The 22,606-nt window shown below is 40.2% G+C and overlaps 1 gene segment (V, D, J or C); it reads right to left on the reverse strand.

Moving 5' to 3' along the window:
- Nucleotides 1–236: 236 nt before the first annotated feature.
- Nucleotides 237–21,800, reverse strand: LOC114685201. The segment is given in 3 exon segments: nucleotides 237–358; nucleotides 2,353–2,811; nucleotides 21,703–21,800. Coding segments are annotated over 3 exon segments (624 nt in total).
- Nucleotides 21,801–22,606: the final 806 nt, after the last annotated feature.

Genomic DNA, 22,606 nt, shown 5'->3' on the forward strand with positions numbered 1-22,606 from the left:
CCGTGGTGGCACACACCTTTAATCCCAGCCCATGGAAGAAAGAATCTGATAGTGATATGGCTGGGCAGAGAGAGGAATATAAGGCAGGCAGAGACTGGAGCTTGCTCTCTATTGGCTGAGGAGTTGGTGATGTAAGAGTTGACTCTGGATGGTTGCTCCTTTGTGTCTCTGATCTTTCAGCATTTACCTCTATATCTGACTCTGGGTTTTTATTATGAAGACCAATTAGAATTCATTTACAATTTTGTCCCTGAGGAAGCCCGTGGTGGAAGTTCAGAACTGACTATGATGTGCGGGGCATCTAGTAGTTCTGAGTAGCTTCTGTAGTTGTTAAGTGCCACTGTTGTTCCAAGCTCCCCTGTAGGGAGATTGATGTCTGAGTTCACACTGAAGACTCCTCCATTGTTTCTGGCACAGTGAGACATAGCAGACTGTGCAGATTTAAGGAAACTTGTTTATCGATTGTATGCCAACTGATACAGATGCTGGAGTAGAAAACCCAGTTACAAACTGTGTCTCCAGTACTCCATGGTATGGTGCCAGCATACTCTAAGGATTTCTTGGGTGCTGTGAATGTGATGACCCAGTGAATATGATGGCTGTTTACATAGAATCCAGAGAGTAGATGCCAGTGACAGGGTCTGCAAAGATTTTATGAGGACAAACATGATTCCTACAGTTACATCTAGGACAGTGTACCTGGGAATAGTGAACACCACCATCAATCATAAACGCAAACTATGGGCTACATGCCCAGTTTCCTTTCCTTATATGCTGTGACACTCATGGTAGGGAACAGTCACCAGGCAGAAAAGCAGTTCCAGGACACACATATTTGATGGAAATTCCTGTGTAAAGCAGAGGAGGGCACCTCAGGCAGGGCTCAGCTGTCAGTCTGAAATCTGGGTGTTATTCTTCATGGTGCAGTTGCTGGAGCACATAAAAGGTCAATTGTCCCTCCCAGACAGGGTGATTTACCTGCTGTTGACTAGAAGAACTAGAGGTACAGATCTCCGGGATACTTTCTTGATTCTCTGCCTTCTTAATCAACTCCCAGACAACTCAGGAATGATGTGGATCCTGCCATCTAGACATATCAGTGAACATGAAGATGACCTCCTCTCCTTTGTTCATCCTCCAGGCTGTGACTTCCTCCCATCACTTTGCACCTTTTAGTTGGAAGCATGGCCGTCATTAGAGAATCCTTCCAATGGAGGACAGTCTGTGAGTCCTGGCTGACCTGGTTAGATGACCATCTACTTCTTCATCTCCGGAAATCTCGTATTTGAGTCCCTGGTTCTTTATGCCTGTTCTTTTGGTTGTGGGTGGCCATACAGAAAACATGTATGCACAATGGAGAGATTGCTGTGCAGTGCAGGATTGTAGGGACGCTGACCACTATGGACAATGTGAGAGCATCTTTGGAATTCTGAGAGTTCAGGGATATTTTTACACATTATATCTCATCTGTGGTTCATCTAGAATTTCCCTAGTGGTCATTCAGAACTAGACAAACATCACAGAACTGAATGTCAAACTTGTTAACTGAAGAGAGGGCACATGCTCTAAGTCTATTTACTTTGCTGATTTTGTTTTATCACTTGGATGAGGCAGTGTGTTTTAGTGTTGGCACTGGGATTCAGTTTCCATTCCCTTGAAACTCCATAGGAGGAGATCACAAATCACAGATTAAATGGTAATGGTGCAGGCTCAGGTGTATCTGCACATATAACTTATAGTTCTTTTCTATATCACAGGTGGATTCTTCACTGGCATATTTAAAACTCATAATTATCAGTATAAACACATGAGTATTTGTTTAATAAGATGTTTTGAACCACAATGAAAATGTATGTATTTTTGTACAAAATATCCCAACATTGGGAGTGAGTAGAACTCTTAGAGCAGAGTCATTGTACCTCAGCCATTCACAGTTGACCTGCTCTGTACTACAGGTTTGGTAATAGAGCTGCAGTGATGCATGGACCCCATTTAAATCCATTACATACTCTTATGCATAATAGCAAATGCTTTGTGTCAATAATCTAGAAGTTCTCTGACATATAGATGTATCTGAGGGTGAAAGGTATGGAGAAACCAAAGTAGAATTTATTTCCAATTTGGACAATTAATGCAATGCCAAGGTCAGGTTCACAAAGATGTTTTCATTTTAAAAAATTTCCTAAGACCAGAGGCTCAGCTGGTAAAGGAGATATTCACAACCAAAGGGACAGAATATATTACCACATACAGCATCTTGAGAGCAATAGTGAGAAACAGGCAAATGTGACTTTAGGGAAAAAAACACAGTTTTTCATAACCAGAGAGAAATGACCCTAAAGCCTCTCTGACCTGAGGAAGTGAGAAGCAAAAACAGAGAAAACCAGTTTTTCCTTCCAGCTCTGAATTCCTGGACTTGGTAAGAGCTGATTGCCCCCTGCTGGTCCAGAGCTCCTCTGCAGGGAGGTTTGTGTCTGGGCTCATGCTGAAGTCTCCTCACTGTGCCTCTTGCACAGTAATATATGGCTGTGTCCTCAGTGGTCACAGAGTTCAGCTGCAGGAAGAACTGGTTCTTGGATGTTTCTCTTGTGATGGAGATGCGGCTCTGCAGGGATGGGTTGTAGACGGTGCCACCAGCACTATTTATGTACCCCATCCACTCCAGCTTCTTCCCTGAGGACTGTCTGATCCAGTTCCATGTAGAACCACTGGTGATGGAGTAACCAGTGACAGAGCAGGTGAGGGACAGTGATTGAGAGGGCTTCACCAGGCCAGGCCCTGACTCCTGAAGCTGTACCTGGGACAGGATACCTTCAGACAAGAAGAGATAATTCTGTCAATCAGTTTGTCACAACCTCTCATGGACACATGTATGGAATGGTAACTAACACTCACCAGGAAGGGCAGTCACCAGACACAGAAGACCCAACAATGTCATCTTCTAGGCTACACCTCCTCTTCCTCAGAGGTCAGCCTCCTATGAGAGAGATGTGAGCTCCCACAGTCAAGGAGAAGATTTAACTTAGAGCTAGATAATGCATTTGCATGTGGGGAGTCAACCTTGTCTTTATAAATGGTTAGGATAGATATCACTCCTTTTGTCTGTTACACTGTGCCCATCAATGTACCTGATTTCCTGTAGTGTGAATATGGAGCAAGAAAGCATGAGGACTACAGGGATCACAGGAAACACACCTTGGCACGAACAACTTCCAAGTCCTAGTCCAACCTACCCAACTACATTCTTTTCCTTCTGTATTTATTTTTCTGTCACATGTCAGGGCCAACCTTCTTTTCACACATGGTTCCTGAGTTCGATACTTTCTGGTTAGTAAGTTGGCCTTTTTCCTACCCAGGAGATGGGTTTCCATGTTTGCTAGAACATTGGCACACTGTCATATTTTTGTTGTACAGGGTCCACACATACTTCTTGCTCTATCTAATCAGTAAAATGTAGAAGAAACACATAATGAGAGGAGAAGCTGGGAACTCTGCACATTATGATCCTCACTCAGGGATCCCATTGATTGTTTATACTGTCCTGGCTTAGAGACCACCTGGGTTAGACATGTGACAGTATCATGGGAGTAGGTGTGAGATAGCTCATCCACAGAGACTAATGATTAAAATACAGAGGACATTCTTCTTCTTCTTCTTCTTCTTCTTCTTCTTCTTCTTCTTCTTCTTCTTCTTCTTCTTCTTCTTCTTCTTCTTCTTCAGGTTTTTGTACAAATGGGGTTCCTCTTGCAGTTTACATCATGTGTAAGTCTTTGACCACAATATGAGTCCTTCTGTCTTTCCTCATTTCCTAGTAATCTTTACTTATAGTAAGGCTTTTTTCATTGAATATACATTTTTCTCATAGACTATATCCTGATTACAGTTTCTCCTTCCTCTTCAACTCCAAAATCTTCCCACCTGCCCTCCGATCCAGATACCCCATCTTGTTGTGTCTCTTTAGAAATCAAACAGGCTTCTAGTGAATAATAATAAAATAAAGTAAAATAAAATAAAATAAAATAAGATGAGATCAAGCAAAAGCTAACGCATCAGAACCAGTCAAATAAAACAAACAGAATGAAGAGAGACCAAGACAGGGCTAAGAAACAGGTGCAGATACAGAGACCTCCTGATTTACATACTGTGGATGCCCATAAAAACATTAAATTAGAAGCTGTACTATATAGGCAGAGGAACTTTTGGATAATAAATAAATAATAAAATGATAAAAAGCCATGTGATATTATGAGACAAGGAATCTCCAAAAATGCATAGAAATTTGAATTCTGATGGCCATCTACTGCTACACATCCAGCCTGTGCTTAAGAGTAGTTGGTTTGCTCAGTGAGACTCCCATAGAGAAAAGTGAGTTTTAATTTGCAAGTGGTTATCAACTGGAGGTAGCTTTTGTGTTAGGAATGGGCACAGTTTCTTCTTCCCCTTTCATCTCTAGGATGCCACCTGCTGCAGACCCATGAGGGCCCTGTGCATAAAACCTCAGTCTCTTTGAATATATATGTGCAACTATCCTGTTGTTTTAGAGGCCTTATTTCTTTGGTGGGTCTAATCCCTCTGGCTCTTATATTCTTTTCTCCTCTGCTTCAGTGTTCCACTACCCTGAGGGAATTTGATGAAGACTTCTCATATAGTGCTGAATGTCCTAGGTCTCTCACTCTCAGAATATTGTCTGTCTGTGGGTCTCTATATGGGTTCCCAAGTGCTGCAGTGGGAAGCTTTTCTCATCATGGATGAGCAAAGCACTGATATTTGAGTGTAGCAGAATGTCATCGGGAGTCATTTTATTGCAATCTTCTTTTATAGAACAGTATTTATTTTTATTCTAGGTTCCTGGCTACCTTATCTAAAATTATTGCTCACTCAAATAGTATAGTGTAGTGTTCTATTTCTTGTAAGGACCATAAAAAACCAATAATGATGGTTACTCCCACAAGCTTTTTACCATCATTGACCTAGCATATCTTGCACACCAGTTACCACTATAAATAAAGGAGTTGTAGCTGATGTTCATGTTACATTTTCAATTTTGACCATGCATGATTCATTATTGACAGCAGGCTCAAGAATAGGAACATGAATTCAAAGGATACTGCTTCACTAAGGACACCCAACATTTCTGTTCACAGGCTAGGGATCATAACTTTCATGAGCAATTAGATATGTTAACTGTTTTGTTAGAAATATAATTGGCTATCCTGTGTGATTGTTGAATCTGCCATGAGAGATCTTACAAGTTTAATGAAAAGGAGCATGAATCTAAATGCTTGTCCAGATAGTGTTAATCCCAATGCCAAGAATAAGACCACTACCAATTTGAGCCAAATTTGAAGTAAGATAGATTTTTACTGGGGTGAACAGAAGAGCTGACCTGGGACTGAATCTTGTCAGGTTAAAGAGAGCAGCCCTAAACACACCTGTTGGGATTATTTTAAGGAGTAAGATCATGAGTAATTTTACAGAAGGGAGATAATAGTGCAATAAGGATTTACAAAAAAACTGAAAAATCATCATGTTGCCACCCAATATTTGATTAGGAGGATACTGGTAGGGTCAGGGATGGTTGAGGGTATTATCAAAACAAATAAAGGTCATGGGCTTGGGAAGGTCTGTTTCAAGGAACCAGAAGGAAACTCAAGTCTCACAGTAAATTAAAATTTATTTTTTAAAAATACAGCATAATGGTGGCTGCCTTTAAAATGGAGTCATGCAGGTCCCTCCACAGAACAGAAGACAAGCTTTAACCACATCTTTATTGTCCATTCTTCAGCTGGTGTACCTTTAGGCTGATTCAAGCACTTAAATGCTGGGAAGAGGACAACACTGAATAAAAATGACCTGGTATCTTTGCAGTAGAGAGTCCATAGGCATCTGCTCAGGAACAATGTAGTTAGGTCACGTGACATTTCTATGTTTAGCTTTTAGAGGAAATTACAGACAAAATTTCATAGGAAATGAAACATTTCACACTCTCACTAACCATGCATTATGGTTCCTGTTTCTCCATTGAATCATCAACATTTGGTGTCATCTGTTTCCTCAGTAAATGTCATTCTTACTGCAGTAAGATGAAATCTGAATCTTTTTCCTAATTTGTATTTCTCTGATGGATGAGAATGTTGAAAACTGTAAAAAGTGTATATTCCATTTGTGTAATAGTTGTGTTTCCATCACAGGAATAAACTATGAAGTTTCTCAAAGGACCCCTGCTGTCTGTATATAGAATAAATTCACCTTGACCTTTCAAAGAATTAGGAGAGATCTCTATAGGTTGTGCCAACAAATCAGGGAAGATCCTCATTTCTGTGTTTATACTGAGTTTCACACTATACCATTCTTGGAATGTTTTCTCTGTCTCTTGTGTATGTGACCATTAACAAAACTGTCAGCTCATGATTGTCTGCTGGAGCACTAGCACTGCTGCTAGTTCCCTCTGAGGATCAGAGCCTCATGGAAGAGAAACAGAGTTAGGAACGACACAGCAATTGTGGTTGGAATTAGAACCTGCATGATCATTGTCTGCTCCTTTATAATGTCAGATCAGTGAAATTCTGACAAGGTGTGGAACTTGTGAATGGATCCTTTCCCTGTCAGCTCCTCTGAGTTGTGTCAATGGTCTGCTTCTGTCATTGCCAATACATCAAGGATAAGTTCTGTGAGATATAAGAAGCCTGCTGAGATAGATTTTACAACCCCTTGCCTCGGTATAATGAGTTTATGGTGGAAGTATTAGACCTATAAATGCCTAGAGCAAAGGAAAGACACAATACTAAGTAATAGAGAAAGATTTAAAAAGTATCTATTGTTTATTACACATTTGTGATATAATTTAACATCTTATTTTATTGTTTTTGACCAGAGACCCCACTCTGCTTATTTGCCGCACTGAAACCAGTATAAAACAATGTCAATAATTCAGAAGGATTAGCAAAGGTCTATGAATGTTGAATCCAGATACATAATTGAAGAAATAGATTTGAAAGGAGTGGCTTAGTGTTCTTTCATGCACAATCTGTTGTGTGATACCCAGTATTGAGAAACAATGATAAATAAATTCTATATACTATTAGTCTTCTGGGAACAACTCCTAAAAGCCTTCACTTTTCTGTTTATATTTACTGTTAGTCTGGAGTCAGCTGTGTTGGATGCAGCACTCCTACATATCAGGTCACTATTTTAAAACATTTTCAGAGTAGTAAAGGAATCATGTCTATGATTCTAAAAGGTGGAGAGGAATCTAGAGCCTTCACTTTGGGGCCCTTCTCTGATGTCCCTCTATCTAACCATGCCTGTCCCCTCAATAGGACATGACACTCTTATACTGAAATGGGGTCAGTCTCATCATGAAGAGCCTTGAAACTGCCTCTCTGTGAGACCAGATTGTTAGTTCCTAGTTTTCCAATTGAGGAATTCTTTCTACGGTGAGAAAAACTTCGTTGATGGGGATTGAGAGGGCCTTTGAACTGGGTCATTTCTGTTATTGAAGCATGCCTAGGACAGTGACATAGACTCTAGGAAGTAACTGAACTTCTCCATGTCAGATCTTGTATTTTTCTAGACAATCGTTTCCTAAGCCTTGTATGTGGTTAAATGAGAGGAATCAACTCTGGGTATAGTCAGGAAACACCCTTGCTGGCCTCAGCACCTGATCCTCAGGCTCTGTGTAACTAATTTGTTTTGGTTTTAGTTTTTGTTGTCTCACAGCAAAGATATTTAGCAATGTTATTGATCATATAAACTTGATGGCATTTGAAAATAATAATATTCCATATCAGACTGTGTCCCTAACTGTTTACTTTGACAGAACATGGTGTCCAATTGATGAATCTCATTCCTGTGTAGGTATTCTTCTGAAATGTTTGTAGACAGATTTTTAATCTCTTAGCAAGCCTGTAAAGGTCAGAAATATTGTGTTAGAAAACTTGTTTGACTGGGGTACATCAGGGAAGTCAAGAGGTGGAATTCTGTGGAAGATGGAAGCTTTCACACTCCTTGAGGAATCTAGGCTTTTCTTACAGAAGTCAGCCCTATGAAACGTGCATGCATTCATGCAGTTCAAATCTGACAAAAACCCAACATTCATGCCATTCTTCGTCTTTCTGTTGAGGAGTCCCCTGAATTCACAGGTAGAGAAGCCCCTCTTTCATTTCTATCCTGACAATGGTTTATTTGTAACAAGAGAGCTCATCATGGTGTTGACAGTTTATGTTGTACACTTGAGAGAGGGAGGGCTCTAGGCCTTGGAGGACAAGGAATTTCTATCCATTTATATTGGTTCAGAAGACACTTCCTGAGTATCACGTGATCTGCTGGAAATGGTTCAGAGGATAAAGGAGAGCAATTATGAACTGTGATAATAAATTACAAATGGAAAATAAACGTACTGGCAGGAAAACAGACATTCCAATTAAGTCTCAACCTGAGGTTGCTAATGTATGTGAGAGCAGCCAGGTCAGGTGGGAAAATAATTGCGTTTTCTAGTCACAGGGTCTTATTTATATAACCTGTTGACACACACACACAAGTGTGTGTGTGTGTGAGTGTGTGTGCGTAATAAGTTACCAGAGCTTTATGATTTTTTATGATTTTTTTCCATTATGGAAGAAGCATGTCAGCAGAGGTGGTCATTGATAAAGATATAGTCAAAGTATGGAGTACTATAGGGAGCATCCTGAATGGGGATTACTTTATTCTCTGATGTCCTTTTGAAATGTTGACAAATACTCTATAGGACTGTGAAGAACTGGCTGATGACAAATGCACACTCTGAATGATTATTTCTGATCAAGTAACTAGGCCAATCTCTCTGATATTTCAGTCCTAAGACAGGTTTCTATTCTTCTAGATTTTCTGACACATTCAGGATATGGGTTACAACACTGTGTCTTGCACAGTAATAGACTGCAGAGTCCTCAGATGTCAGGCTGCTCAGATCCATGTAGGCTATGCTGGAGGACTTCTCTACAGTTCTTGGTCTTTCCCTGGAACTTCTGTGCATAGCCTGTATTATCATCTCAAGTACCAATTCATCCAATCCACTGCAGACCCTGTTCAGGCCTCTGCTTCACCCAATGCATAGAATAGTCAGGGAAGATGTAGCCAGAAGCCATGCAGAACATCTTCACTGAGGCCTCAGGCCTCCTCAGCTCAGCCCCAAGCTGTTGTAGCTGGACCTAGGAGTGGACAACTGTGGAGAGAAAGGCAGAGTGGATGTTATAGTGACCTGAGTGTGTGGCCCCTCCTCAAGTCAGGAACATTGGAGCTCTTTACCTGTTGCTACTACCATCAACAAAAGGATGATCCAGCTCCATTTCATGGTGAGGACCTTGTGTGCTCAGTGACTGTGGAGAGGACACTGATCATATGATGTTGTAGGGTGTAGACATCTCTGTATTTACCACCATACATTCACATTTTTTGCATATTTATGAGTCATGGTACTTCTTAGATAAGTACCTAGCCCAACTGGAGAAGAAGGAGGTAGAGGAATTTCAGGTCAGACAGCAGCATGCAGAGGTCAAAATCTTAATCCTCTCTGAGGAAGTAGCTATACCTGAGACCTATGCAGGCTCTGTGGATATAATAAAGGCCTAATTTCACTATAGATTCCCAACATGAGACATTTTGTCCTTTTCCTGACAAAACTGATTTATAGCTGATGGTAGTGATTAGGATAATGTGCATGAAAATTTCAAAAACTCATATATTAGGAGAATTAATAAAGTTTTTAATGTACAAGTAATTAAAATTTGTTTTTCCAGAACTTTGCAGGTGTGTGTTCCTCCAGCTTTTTTCTTTATTTGTTTATTTTCTAAGTCCTTTTCTTTTTGTCTATATGTTTGTTTTCTATATAGAGAAAGAAATTTCATCTATTGAATGGTCAGAACATGGGAATGATCTGAAAGGACTTGGGTATAGAAATTGATCAGAACACATTTTATGGAAAAACATGTTTTTCAAAACTCATAAATAAATAAATAAATCATAATAAAAATAAATAAGAAAATAAAAATCTGTGCAATATTTGACAAGGAATTTCTACTGTGTTTGAAAACTGAAGTCTTGATTAAAAAATAGAAAATTGGAGACTGCAGCAGGTGATATTCAGCTAGTAGACTTTAAGAAAAGTGTTCAGAGAAGCTATTGAGTCCACACCTCATCTCACTTCTGTCCTGCTGATTATTGGCTCCATTTTTCCCCTGCTGGTCCTGAGCTCCCCTGTAGGTTGGGATGCCATGGCTTACACTCAAGCTTCTCTGTCTGTCTTGAGCAGTGACACATCCATGCTACTTTGGTGTTCAGAGAGCTCAGCCACAGGGATGAATTTTACTGGAGATAATGAATGGATATGGAGAAACTGATTTTAAGTGCCTATATAGTTATTAATATTCTTCATAATGCCACGGTCTTCCATGGTAGCATTTGGATCCTTTCCACACTATCCACTGGTACTATAGAATTATTACAAAGAATTACAACATGCCAAATAACTGTGCCTAGGAAAAAAGGAAGCCTCTTGTTTAGCTTGGCTCACTATATTTAAAGAGGATCATGTACTTCGTCTGCCTTAAGAGGCACATGTCATAGGTTTCCAAGTTAGAGCTCCTGGGGCACTGTGTGCTTTTCAGTTCTTGATGAACTAAACTGCGTCCGCTGGTGGTGAAGCTTTCAGGCCCATCTCTGTTCCTCAATGTTTCCTAGAATTCTTCAAATCATATAGAAGCTTGATAAGAATATTGGCCATAAGTATTAATATTTTATATCCATATAACTTACAAACACCATAGTATCCTGTTTTGTACCATTGTAATGATCCTAGAAACTGCTGTTTTTCATAAGAGTCTTGAAAGTCTGACTGGACACAATAAACTTGTCACAGCATTATTCTTGCTGTGGCCTATCCATCCTGGCCTAGTTAAATTCAGTTCTCACCGACCATAGTCAGGAAATCCTGACTCACTAAGTAACTGCTGGTGCTTACAAGGTTAGTAACAACTGGATTCATAGCATTGTTGAATTATTTTTTTTTGCCCAAATCCTATGAAAAAAGTTAATTTCACATTCATTAAATATTGTTCATTGTTCATATATTTATTTCTTTTCTTAAGTATACCTGGAGAATATTGAGAGGTTTATCTAACCATTCCTTGTGTCCAGAGTGTGATCAACATGCAAGTCCACTATGGTCATCATAGATCACTAGCTGCCATGTGGGCTGACCTTCACACTGCCATTTGAAAACAGACCATGGACCCCTTGGTTTTTATCTTCATATTGTGCTATTCAATGAGTTGTGTAGATCTTGATCTCGGTAAATCCATATAGTGTAGTCTGTTCGTTTCCCAAACTATCTTAAGATAACCTGTTAATATAATAGAAGCTAGACAAAGTTGAGGTCTGCACAAGGAGACTCTCCTTCATTTTACAGATAACTGAAATCTGTAACCCAAATGAACTAACAAAAAAAACCCATCACTTCTCCCAGTGATACTTCTCTAATTCACAGGTAAAACATTTCAATTTCCCTAGGTTCAGAAGCAACAAAGAGTTCCATTGCATTAAGCATGAAGCCAACATTAACAAGGAAACACCAGAAAGCAGAAAACTGTGATAAGGAAAAATCTGTTGCCAATGGAATAGAGTTAGGACAGACAGTAGATGACATCAGTTGACATGTGCACAATGGTCCCTTAGACTTTTTCACAAGCTGAGTGTATAAGAACCATCTTCAAAGAAATCATTACATGGGACATTGGGTTGCGAATTAATCATTACAAGGATTCAAGTTTCTAATACGCATTGATTGAAAAAATTTAATTACCTCTACTCTATTGGAGCATTAACACATTGGAAACAGGAAACAGGACACATCTTGTTTTCCCATCTATCTGCAGTAATAGCATTCACTCAGGAAAGATCTTGCTTCTATTTCCTACCATAGGAAATAAATTGAAATTATTTTAGATTATTTAAATTTTCCTGTGATTTCCAACTAAGCCCATTATCACCAAGTCTTAAAATTATAGACCTTTGTGGAAAACATGGAAAGTTTTATTCTTGTGTTTATGTTTATTTCACCTGAAGGCAGGTGGCAAATGGATCTCTTAGATGAACCATGGTGAAATAATGATATGCTTATTAGAAATTAAGCAAATAGAAATTCTCATAGACTATGACATATCCAAGGGTCACTAGAAGATTTTTTTGAACAGGAAGGGGAAACCACATATTGTAAAATATAAACAGACATACACTTCTTTGTAAGGAAGCACATGGTGGCATTTCAGAACTGCCTATGATGTGAGGGGCAGTTAGAAGTTCTGAGTAGGCCACTCACTTCTTAAGTGCCTTTGTTTTTCCCAGATCTCCTCTGTAGTGGGGTTTGTGTTTGTGTTCACACTGAAGTCTCCTCCCATGTTGCTGGCACCGTCAGACATGGTAGACAGTGCAGATTTAAGGAAACCTCGATATTGGAGTTATCCCTACTGATACTGCTGCTGGAAGTCCCCATTACAAACTGTGTCTCCAATAGTCCATAGTATCATACCAGTGTATTCTATCCATTTCTTGTGTGCTGTTAGACCCAGTGAATGCGATGATTTGTTACATAGAAACCAGACAGTAGAGATGAATGACAGAGTCAGGAAGGTTTTCATGAGGCCAGACCTGATTTGTGCAAAACATCCCAGGGCAGTGCATCTGAGAATTGATGACAGTGCATTATCAATCATAAAAAAACTAGGGCTACATGCCCAGTTTCTTCTCCTTAAAGGCTATGACATTCACTGTAGGGAATAGCCATCAGGCGGAAAAGCAAGTCCAGAACACATGTACTTTGATGGATACTCCTGTGTAAAGATAAGGGATCAGCTTTCAGTCTAATACTGGGTGCTGGTTCTGTTCTTCTTGGGGGAGTCACCAGATGATATAAAAGGGGAACAGAGTACAGGTCAATTTTCCTGCCTAGACATGGTGATTTCTCTGGTGTTGACCAGAAGAATGAGCAGCATGAACCTCAGGGAAATTTTCTTCATACCTACCTTCTTAACCCACTCCCAGAAAAATCAGAAATGATGTGGATCATGACATCCAGACATTGCTCTGTGAACATGAAGGTGGCCTCCTCTCTTTCCTCCATCCTCCAGACTGTGACTTCCTCCCAGGAAAACTTGGCACTGTTTAGTTGGAGGCATGGCCATTATTAGAGATTCCTTACAATAGAGGAAGATCTCTGAGTCCTGGCTAGCCTGGCTGGATGTCCATCTACTTCTTCATCTCTGGAAATCTCATATTTGAGTCCCTTTTTCTTTATGCCTGATCTTTGGGCTGTGGGTGGCCGTAGGGAAACCAGGTCCTAACACCATACAGACAGCTGTGCAGTGCAGGATTTTAGGGACTCCCACCACCATGCACACCGTGCCAACTTCTTTGTGATTCTGAGAGTTTCCGGGATATTTTCACACATTATGTCTCATCTTGGGTTTGCCTAGAATTTCCCTAGTGCTCATTCATAATTTGAAAAAAAGAGCATCACAGAACTGTGTGTCAATCTTTTTAACCAAATAGGGAGCATATGCTATAAGGTCACCTATCTTCTAATTTGATTTTATCCCTTGGATGAGGCACTGTGTTTTAGTGTCTACACTTGGCTTAGGTTTCCATTTTCATAAAACTCTGTAGGATGAGATCACCAATCACAGCCAAACACAGATGATGCAGGCACAAGTGTATCTGCACACATAACTTATAGTTCTTTGCTCTGTTACAAGTGATTTCTTCACTGACACATTTAAAAAGTAGGAATTATCATTGTAAGTACATGCATATTTGTTTAATATGTTTTTAATCAAAATGCAAAACGGTGTATTTTTTGTACAAATAATCACAAATTTGGGAGTGAATAACCACCTTAAAGCAAAGTCCTTAGACCAGAACCATGCACAGTTGACCTCATAAAATCCTTGCCCTGTGGAGACCAACCACCACCTCCCATCTATCCCAGAGTTCACATCCAGCCCAGAGGTCAGTGACTGGGTTCATAGCCAGGGAGGCCTGCCCCTACATCCCATCCCTGGGACCCAGCCATTCCTGGGGAAGACCCACCCAACTAGGCCCCAGTTGCCAACCACTGGGCAGGGCGCTTTCAGGTTGGTTCCTTAAAGGAAGGTTCCCCTTCTCCAGCACCCCCCGCCTTGTGGACCTGCAATCTACATGCCCTGCCTCCATACCCATCTGCCTGAGACCCCCCACCACTTCATGAGGCTTGGAGACCAACCCCAGCTCTCATCCAGCCCAGAGCTCCCATTAGGCCCAGAGAGCTCCCATCTGGCACAGAGAGCTTCCACCCAGCCCAGGGAAAGAGAGCTCTCATTGGACAAAGAGCCGTCATTGGACCAATTGTAAACACAGGAGACAGCCCTCATTAGACCAAGAGTGGCTTTCTGAGAATTAGAATCCACCACCTCTCATTGGACTAAGAAAGGCTTTCTGAAACACAGAATCTTTCAGCTCTTACTGGACCAAGAGCTCTGATAAGACTAAGAATGAATCATTGAGTCACAGAATCAACTAGCTTCAGGGAACCCAAGAGCAGCTCGCTGAGACAAGGAAGCTGCCTGCTCCAATCAGACCAAAAGCTAAGATTAGACCCAGAAGGGCCCCCTGAGACACAGACATAGCAAACACAGAGTGAACAAAGAGCAACTCACTCAGACATAGACTCCTCATACCTATTAGATGAGGAAATGGGCGGACGTCAAGGTAGAAGTACATACAACAACATAAAGAGCAATACAGTATCACCAGAACCTAGCCCTCCTCCAACAGCAAGACCTGAACATCACAAGGTGGAAGAAGGAGAAGAAAGCAACCTTAAGAAGAGCATCATGAAGATGGTAGATGCCTTTCAAGAAAAAAATGAAAAATGAAATTGAGAAAAAGATAAACAAAAAAGTGGAGGAAATCAATAAAGAAAATGAGAAAAAGTCAAACAAAAAATGGGAAGGATTCTATGAAGAACTAGAGGAAAAAACAAATTAAAAAGTGAAAGAAAACAATAAATCCCTTAAAGAAAACCATGAAAAAGCAATGAAACAGGTGATGGAAACAGTTCAACACCTGAAAAGGTAAATAGAAACAATGAAGAAGACACAAACAGAGGGAATTCTGGAAATAGAAAACCTGAGTAGATGAACAAGAAACACAGATACAAGCATAACCAACAGAATACAAGAGATGGAAGAGAGGATCTCCTGTGTGGAGGACACCACAGAGGAAATAGATTCATCAGTCAAAGAAAATACCAATGCCAAAAAATTCATAACACAAAATGTCCAAAAAATCTTGGACACCATGAAAAGACCAAACCTACAAATAATAGGGATAGAGGAAGGAGAATAATACCAACTCAAAAACTCAGAAAATATATTCAATAAGATCATAAAAGAAAACTTTCCCAACTTAAATAAGGAATTGCTTAGGAAGATAAAAGAAGCCTATAAAACACCAAACAGACTAGACCACCCAAAAAAAATCCCATTGCCACACAATAATTAAGCAGCTAAACATACAGAATAAAGAAAGAATATTAAGAGCAGCTAAGGAAAAAGGCCAAGTGACATAAAGGCAAACTCATTAGAATAACACCCTATTTCTCAATGGAAACTTTGAAAGCCAGAAGGACCTAGACAGATGTAATGCAGACACTAAGAGAACATGGATGTCAGCCCAGACTAAAATACCCAGCAAAACTTTCAATCATCATAGACAGAGTAAACAAAACATTCCAAGACAAAAACAGATTTAAACAATACTTATGCACAAATCAAGCCCTACAGAAAGCACTAGAAGGAAAATTCCAACCTAAGTAAGTCAGATACACCCACAACAACACAGGCAATAGATAATACCACAGCAGTAAACCCCAAAGAAGGGGTGCACACACACTACCACCAAAAGATAACAGGAATGAACAATCACTGGTCATTAATATCCCTTAGTATCAATGAAGTTAATTCACCTATAGAAAGACACAGGCTAACAGAATGAATGTGAAAGTGCAACCCATCTTTCTGCTGCATACAAGAAACACACCTCAAATTCAAATATAGACACTACCTAAGAATAAAAGGCTGGGAAAAGACTTTTCAATCAAATGGTCTTAAGAAGCAAGCTGGTGTAGCCATCTTAATATCCAGTAAAATAAACTTAAAACTAAAATCAATCAAAAGAGATCATGAAGGGCATTACATACTCATCACAGGAAAGATCCACCAAGATGAAGTTTCAATTCTGAACATTTATGCCCCAAACACAAGGGCACCCACATATGTAAAAGAAACATTACTAAAGCTTAAACCACATATAAAAACCCACACATTAATAGTGGGAGACTTCAACCCCCCACTTTCACCACTGGACAGATCTCCCAAATTGAAACTTAACAGAGAAATAAAGGACTTAACTGATGTTATGACTCAAATGGACTTAATCGTTATCTACAGAACATTCCATCCTAAAAAAAAAAAAAAGAATATACCTTCTTTTCAGCACCCCATGGAACCTCCTCTAAAATTAACCACATACTTGGTCAGAAAGCAAATCTCAACAGATACAAAACAATTGGAATCACCTCCTGAGTTCTATCATGGTTTAAAGTTAGATTACAACAACAACAAAAATTACAGAAAGCCTATACTCTCATAGAAACTGAATAATGCTCACCTAAATCACCAATGGGTCAAGGAAGAAATACAGAAAGAAATTAAAGACTTCCTAGAGATCAATGAAAATGAATGTCCAACATTCCCAAACTTATGGGACACTATGAAAGCGGTGCTAAGAGGGAAATTCATAGCACTAAATGCCCATATAAAGAAGTTGGAGAAATCTCACACTAGTGACTTAACAGCATACCTGAAAGCTCTAGAAAAAGAATAAGCAAACTCACCCAGAAGAAACAGATGCCAGGAAATAATCAAATTGAGAACTGAAATCAATAAAATAGAAACAAAAAGAACAATACAAAAAAAAATCAATGAAACAAAGAGTTGGTACTTTGTGAAAATCAACAAGATAGACAAACCCTTATCCAATCTAATCAAAAGGCAGAGAGAGAGAGCATCCAAATTAGCAAAATCAGAAATGAAAAGGGAGACATAACAACTAACATTGAGGAAATACAGAGAATCATCAGGTCATACTTCAAAAACCTCTACTCCACAAAATGGAAAATCTAAAAGAAATGGATAATTTTCTGGATAGGTACCACATACCTAAATTAAATCAAGACCAGATAAACTATTTAAATAGTCCAATAAACCCTAAGGAAATAGAATCAGTCATTAAAAGTTTCCCAACCAAAAAAGCCCAGTACCAGATGGTTTCAGCGCAGAATTCTACCAGATCTTCAAAGAGGAGTTAATACCAATGCTCTTTAAATTGTTCCACACAATAGAAGCAGAAGGAACATTACCAAACTCCTTCTATGAGACTACAATTACCCTGATTCCCATGCCAAACAAAGATGCAATGAAGAAAGAGAACTACAGACCAATCTCCCTCATGAACATTGATGCAAAAATACCAATAAAATACTGGCAAACAGATTCCAAGAACACATCAAAACAATTATCCACCATGATCAAATAGTCTTCATCCCAGGGATGCAAGGGTGAATCAACATACCAAAGTCTATCAATGCAATACACCATATAAACAAACTGAAAGAAAAAAAAAACACATGATCATCTCACTAGTTGCTGAAAAGGCATTTGACAAAATTCAACACCCCTTCATAATAAAGGTCTTGGAGAGATCAGGAATACAGGGGACATACCTAAACATAATAAATGTAATTTACAGCAAGCCAAGAGCCAACATCAATTTAAATGGAGAGAAACTCAAAGCGATTCCACTAAAATCAGGAACAAGACAAGGCTGTCCAATCTCCCATATTAATTCAATATAGTACTTGAAGTTCTAGCCAGAGCAAAAAGACAACCTAAGGAAATCAAGGAGATACAAATTGGAAAGGAAGAAGTCAAGCTTTCACTATTTGCAGATGATATGATAGTACGTATATGTGACCACAAAAATTTGACCAAGGAACTCATACAGCTTATAAACACCTTCAGCAAAGTAGCACAATACAAGATTAACAAAAAAAATCAGTAGCCCTGCTATATACAATGGACAAACAGGCTGAGAAGGAAATCAGAGTCCATCACCTTTTACAATAGCCACAAATGATATAAAATACCGTGGCGTGACTCTAAATAAGCAAGTGAAGGACCTATATTATAAAAACTCTAAGTCCCTGAAAAAAGAAATTGAAGATGTCAGAAAATGGAAATATCTCCCATGCTCATGGTTAGGCAGGATTGACATAGTAAAAATGGCAATTTTATGAAAAGCAATCTACAGATTCAATGTAATCCCCATCAAAATCCAAACACAATTCTTCTCAGACCTAGAAAGAACAATACTCAACTTCATATGGAAAAACAAAAAACCCAGGATAGCCAAATAATCCTGTACAATAAAACAACCTCTGGAGGCATCAGGATCCCTGACTTCAAGCTCTACTATAAACCTACCATAATAAAAACTGCTTCGTACTAGCATAAAAACCAACATTTGGACCAATGAAATCTAATTGAAGACCCTGACATTAATCCGCACACCTATGAACATATAATTTTTGACAACAAAGGCCAAACTGTACCATGGAAAAAAGAAAGCATCTTCAACAAATGGTGCTGGCGTAAATGGATGTCAACATGTTAAAGGCTGCAGATAGATCCATATTTGTCACTGTGCACAACACTTAAGTCCAAGTAGAGCAAAGACCTCAATATAAATCTAGTTACTCTGAACCTGATAGAAGATAAAGTAGGAAGTAGCCTTGAACACATTAGCATAGGAGATCACTTCCTAAATATAACACCAGTACCACAGACACTGAGAGAAACAATCAATCAATGGGACCTCTTGAAACTGAGAAGCTTTTATAAAGCAAAGGACACGGTTAACAAGACAAAACGACAGCCTACAGAATGGGAAACAATCTTCACCAACCCCACATCTGACAGAGGACTGATATCCAGAATATATAAAGAACTCAACAAATTAGACATTAAAATGCCCAACAGTACAATTAAGAAATGGGCTATAGAGCTAAACAGAAAATTCTCAACAGAAGAAGCTCAAATGGCTGGAAAACCACTCAGAAATTGCTCAACACCCTTAGTCATCAGGGAAATGCAAATCAAAATGACTGAGATAACGCCTTACACCCATCAGAATAGCTAAGATCAAAATCACTGAATACAGCTTATATTGGAGAGGATGTGGAGCAAGGGGAACACTCCTACACTTTTGGTGTGAATGCAAACTTGTACAACCACTTTGGAAATCAGCATGGTGCTTTCTTAGGAAATTGGGAATCAACCTCCCGCAAGACTCAGCTATACCACTGTTGGGCATAAACCCAAGGAATGATCAATCATACCAAAAGGACACATGCTCAGCTGTGTTCATAGCAGCATTGTTTGTAATTGCCAGAACCTGGAAACAAACTAGATGCCCTTCAACTGAAGGATGGATAAATAAAATGTGGTACATCTACAGAATGGAGTACTACTCAGCAGAGAAAAACAATGACATCATGAGGTTTGCAGGCAAATGGATGGATCTAGAAAAAAATGATCCTGAGTGAGGTAACCCAGGCTCAGAAAGACAAACATGGTATGTACTCACTCATAGGAGGATAGTAGGCGTAAAACAAAGATGACTAGACTGCTACTCACAACTCCAGGGAGGCTACCTAGTAAAGAGAACCCTAAGAAAGACACAGGGATCGCACAACAACAGAGAAATGGCTAAGATCTACATGAACAACCTGGACATGAGTGGGGGTAATGAAGGGCAAGGGTCGGGGAAAAGAGAGCTTAGGGGAGGGGGAGTTCCCACCTGGATCAGGAACAGAGTGGTAGAACAAGGAAAGAGATACTGTGATAAATTAAGACCCCATGGGAATAGGAAGAAGCAGAGTGCTAGAGAGGGCCCCAGAAATACACAAAGATACCACCACAATAGACTACTGGCAATGGTCGAGAGAGTGACTGAGCTGACCTACTCTGTTGATCCAATGGCAGAACACCCTAACTGTCTTGATAGAACTCTCATCCAGTGGCTGATGGAAGCAGATGCAGAGATCCATGCCAAGCATCAGCTGGAGCTCCCAGTGTCCAATCAGTGAGAGAGAGGAGGGATTATATGAGCAAGAGATATTGAGACCATGATTGGAAAAAGCACAGGGACAAATAGCCAAGCTAGTGGAAACACAGGAACTATGAACCAATAGCTGAGGAGCCTCCATGAAACTGGATCAGGCCCTCTGGATAAGTGAGACAGTTGATTAGCTTGAACTGTTTAGGAGGCCCCCAGACAGTAGGACCGGAACTTATCCTTAGTGCATGAGCTGGCTTTTTGGAACCTAGGGTGTGTGCTGGGACACTTTGCTCAGCCTAGGTGAAGGGAGGAGGGAACTGAACCTGCCTGAACTGAATCTACCAGGCTGAGCTGAATACCCAGGGGAGTCCTTGCCTTGGAGGTTGTGGAAATGGGTGGTGGATTGCAAGGAAGGCGGGGTGTAGGGAGGAAGGAGGAAGGACAGGGCAATCCATGGCTGATATGTAAAATTAAATTAATTATAAAATTAAAAAAATCCTTGTCCTGCATTACAGGGTTGGTAATACAGCAGTAGTGATGGGTGGACCCCATTCACTGTATGACACATTTCTGAGGCATAACAGCAATACTTTTATGTCAACACTCTGTGACAAGTGCTCTGATATACAGATGTATCTGAGGGTAGAAGGATTGAGAATCCAAAGTAGAATTCACTTTTTAATGGGACAACTCATATTATGCCTAGGTCAACTGAGTTTCAAAATGTTGTTTTCACTAAATTAAAAAAAAAAAATCCTGAGACCAAAGATGCCACCACTGATAAAGGCTAGATTCACAACCAAGACAATAAATATTACCACGTGCAGCCTCTTGAGAGTAACAGTGAGAAATAAGCAAATGTGACTTTAGAAAAACAGTTGTTTTCATGATCAGAGAGAAAAAAGTCCCCAAGCCTCCCTGCCCTTAGTGAGTGAGAAGCAAAAACAGAGAAAACCAGGATTTTTTCTTTCCAGCTCTGAAGTCTTAGACTTCCTGGGTTGAGTTAGAGCTGAGCGCCCCCTGCTGGTCCCGAGCTCCTCTGCAGGGAGGTTTGTGTCTGGGCTCATGCTGAGGTCTCCTCACTGTGTCTCTTGTCCTCAGTGGTCACAGAGTTCAGCTGCAGGAAGAACTTGTTCTTGGATGTTTCTCTGGTGATGGAGACGCAGCTCTGCAGGGATGGGTTGTAGTCAGTGCCACCACCAGAATTGATGCATCCCATCCACTCCACTTCTTCCCTGGGGACTGCCTGATCCAGTTCCACCCATAACCACTGGTGATGGAGTAACCAGTGACAGAGCAGGTGAGGGACAGTGATTGAGAGGGCTTCACCAGGCCAGGTCCTGACTCCTGAAACTGTACCTGGGACAGGATACCTTCAGACAAGAAGAGACAGTTCTGTCAATCACAGGTTGTCACAACCCCTCATGGACACATGTGTGAAATGGTAACACTCACCAGGAAGGGCTGTCACCAGGTACAGAAGACCCAACAGTGTCATCTTCTAGGCTACACCTCCTCTTCCTCAGAGGTCAGCCTCCTGTGAGAGAGATGTGAGCTCCCACAGTCCAGGAGGGGATTTAACTTAGAGCTAGAAGGTACATTTGCATGTGGGGAGTCAGCCTTGTCTTTATAAATGGGGAGGGTGGACACTACTCCATTTGTCTGTTACGCTGTGGCCATCACTGTATCTGACTTCCTGTGGTATGAATCTGGAATAACAGAGCATGAGGACTGCAGGGGTCACAGCAAACACACCTAGACATGACCAACCTCCACTTCCTAGCGCAACCTCCCCACCTCCATTCTCTTCCTCCTGTACTTTTGCAGTCTCAGGCCGGTGCCAACCTTCCTTTCACACTTGATTCCTGAGCTCCTGCTTTCTGATTAACCAGAGCACATTGCTTCTGTTTAACTTCAGGTTTCTTACCCATAAAATGAGTTTCCATATATCCTAGAAAATTGTCACACTGTCATATTTTTGTTGAACTGGGTCCACACCTACCTCTTTCTCCATCCAGTCTGTGGAATGTAGAGGAAAAACATCCTCATTCCCTACCTTCCAGATACATCATCTTGTCTCTCTTTAGAAATCAAGCAAGTTTCTAGTGAATAAAACAAAAACTAACAGATTGGAACATGACAAAACAAACAAAAGGAAAAGAACCCAAGAAAAGGGAGAAAAAGCAAGTGCAGATGCAGAGACCGCCTGATGTGCAGACTCTGGAATCCCATAAAAACCACAAAATCATAAGGCATGCTATATATGTAAAGAAAATGTGGGATAGAATAAGAGAGAAATGAATAAATAAATAAATAAATAAGTAAATACGACAGAAAACATGTGATGTTATGAGACAAG

The sequence above is a fragment of the Peromyscus leucopus genome, chromosome 14, assembly GCF_004664715.2.
Source record: "Peromyscus leucopus breed LL Stock chromosome 14, UCI_PerLeu_2.1, whole genome shotgun sequence".
NCBI classification, from domain to species: Eukaryota; Metazoa; Chordata; class Mammalia; order Rodentia; family Cricetidae; genus Peromyscus; species Peromyscus leucopus.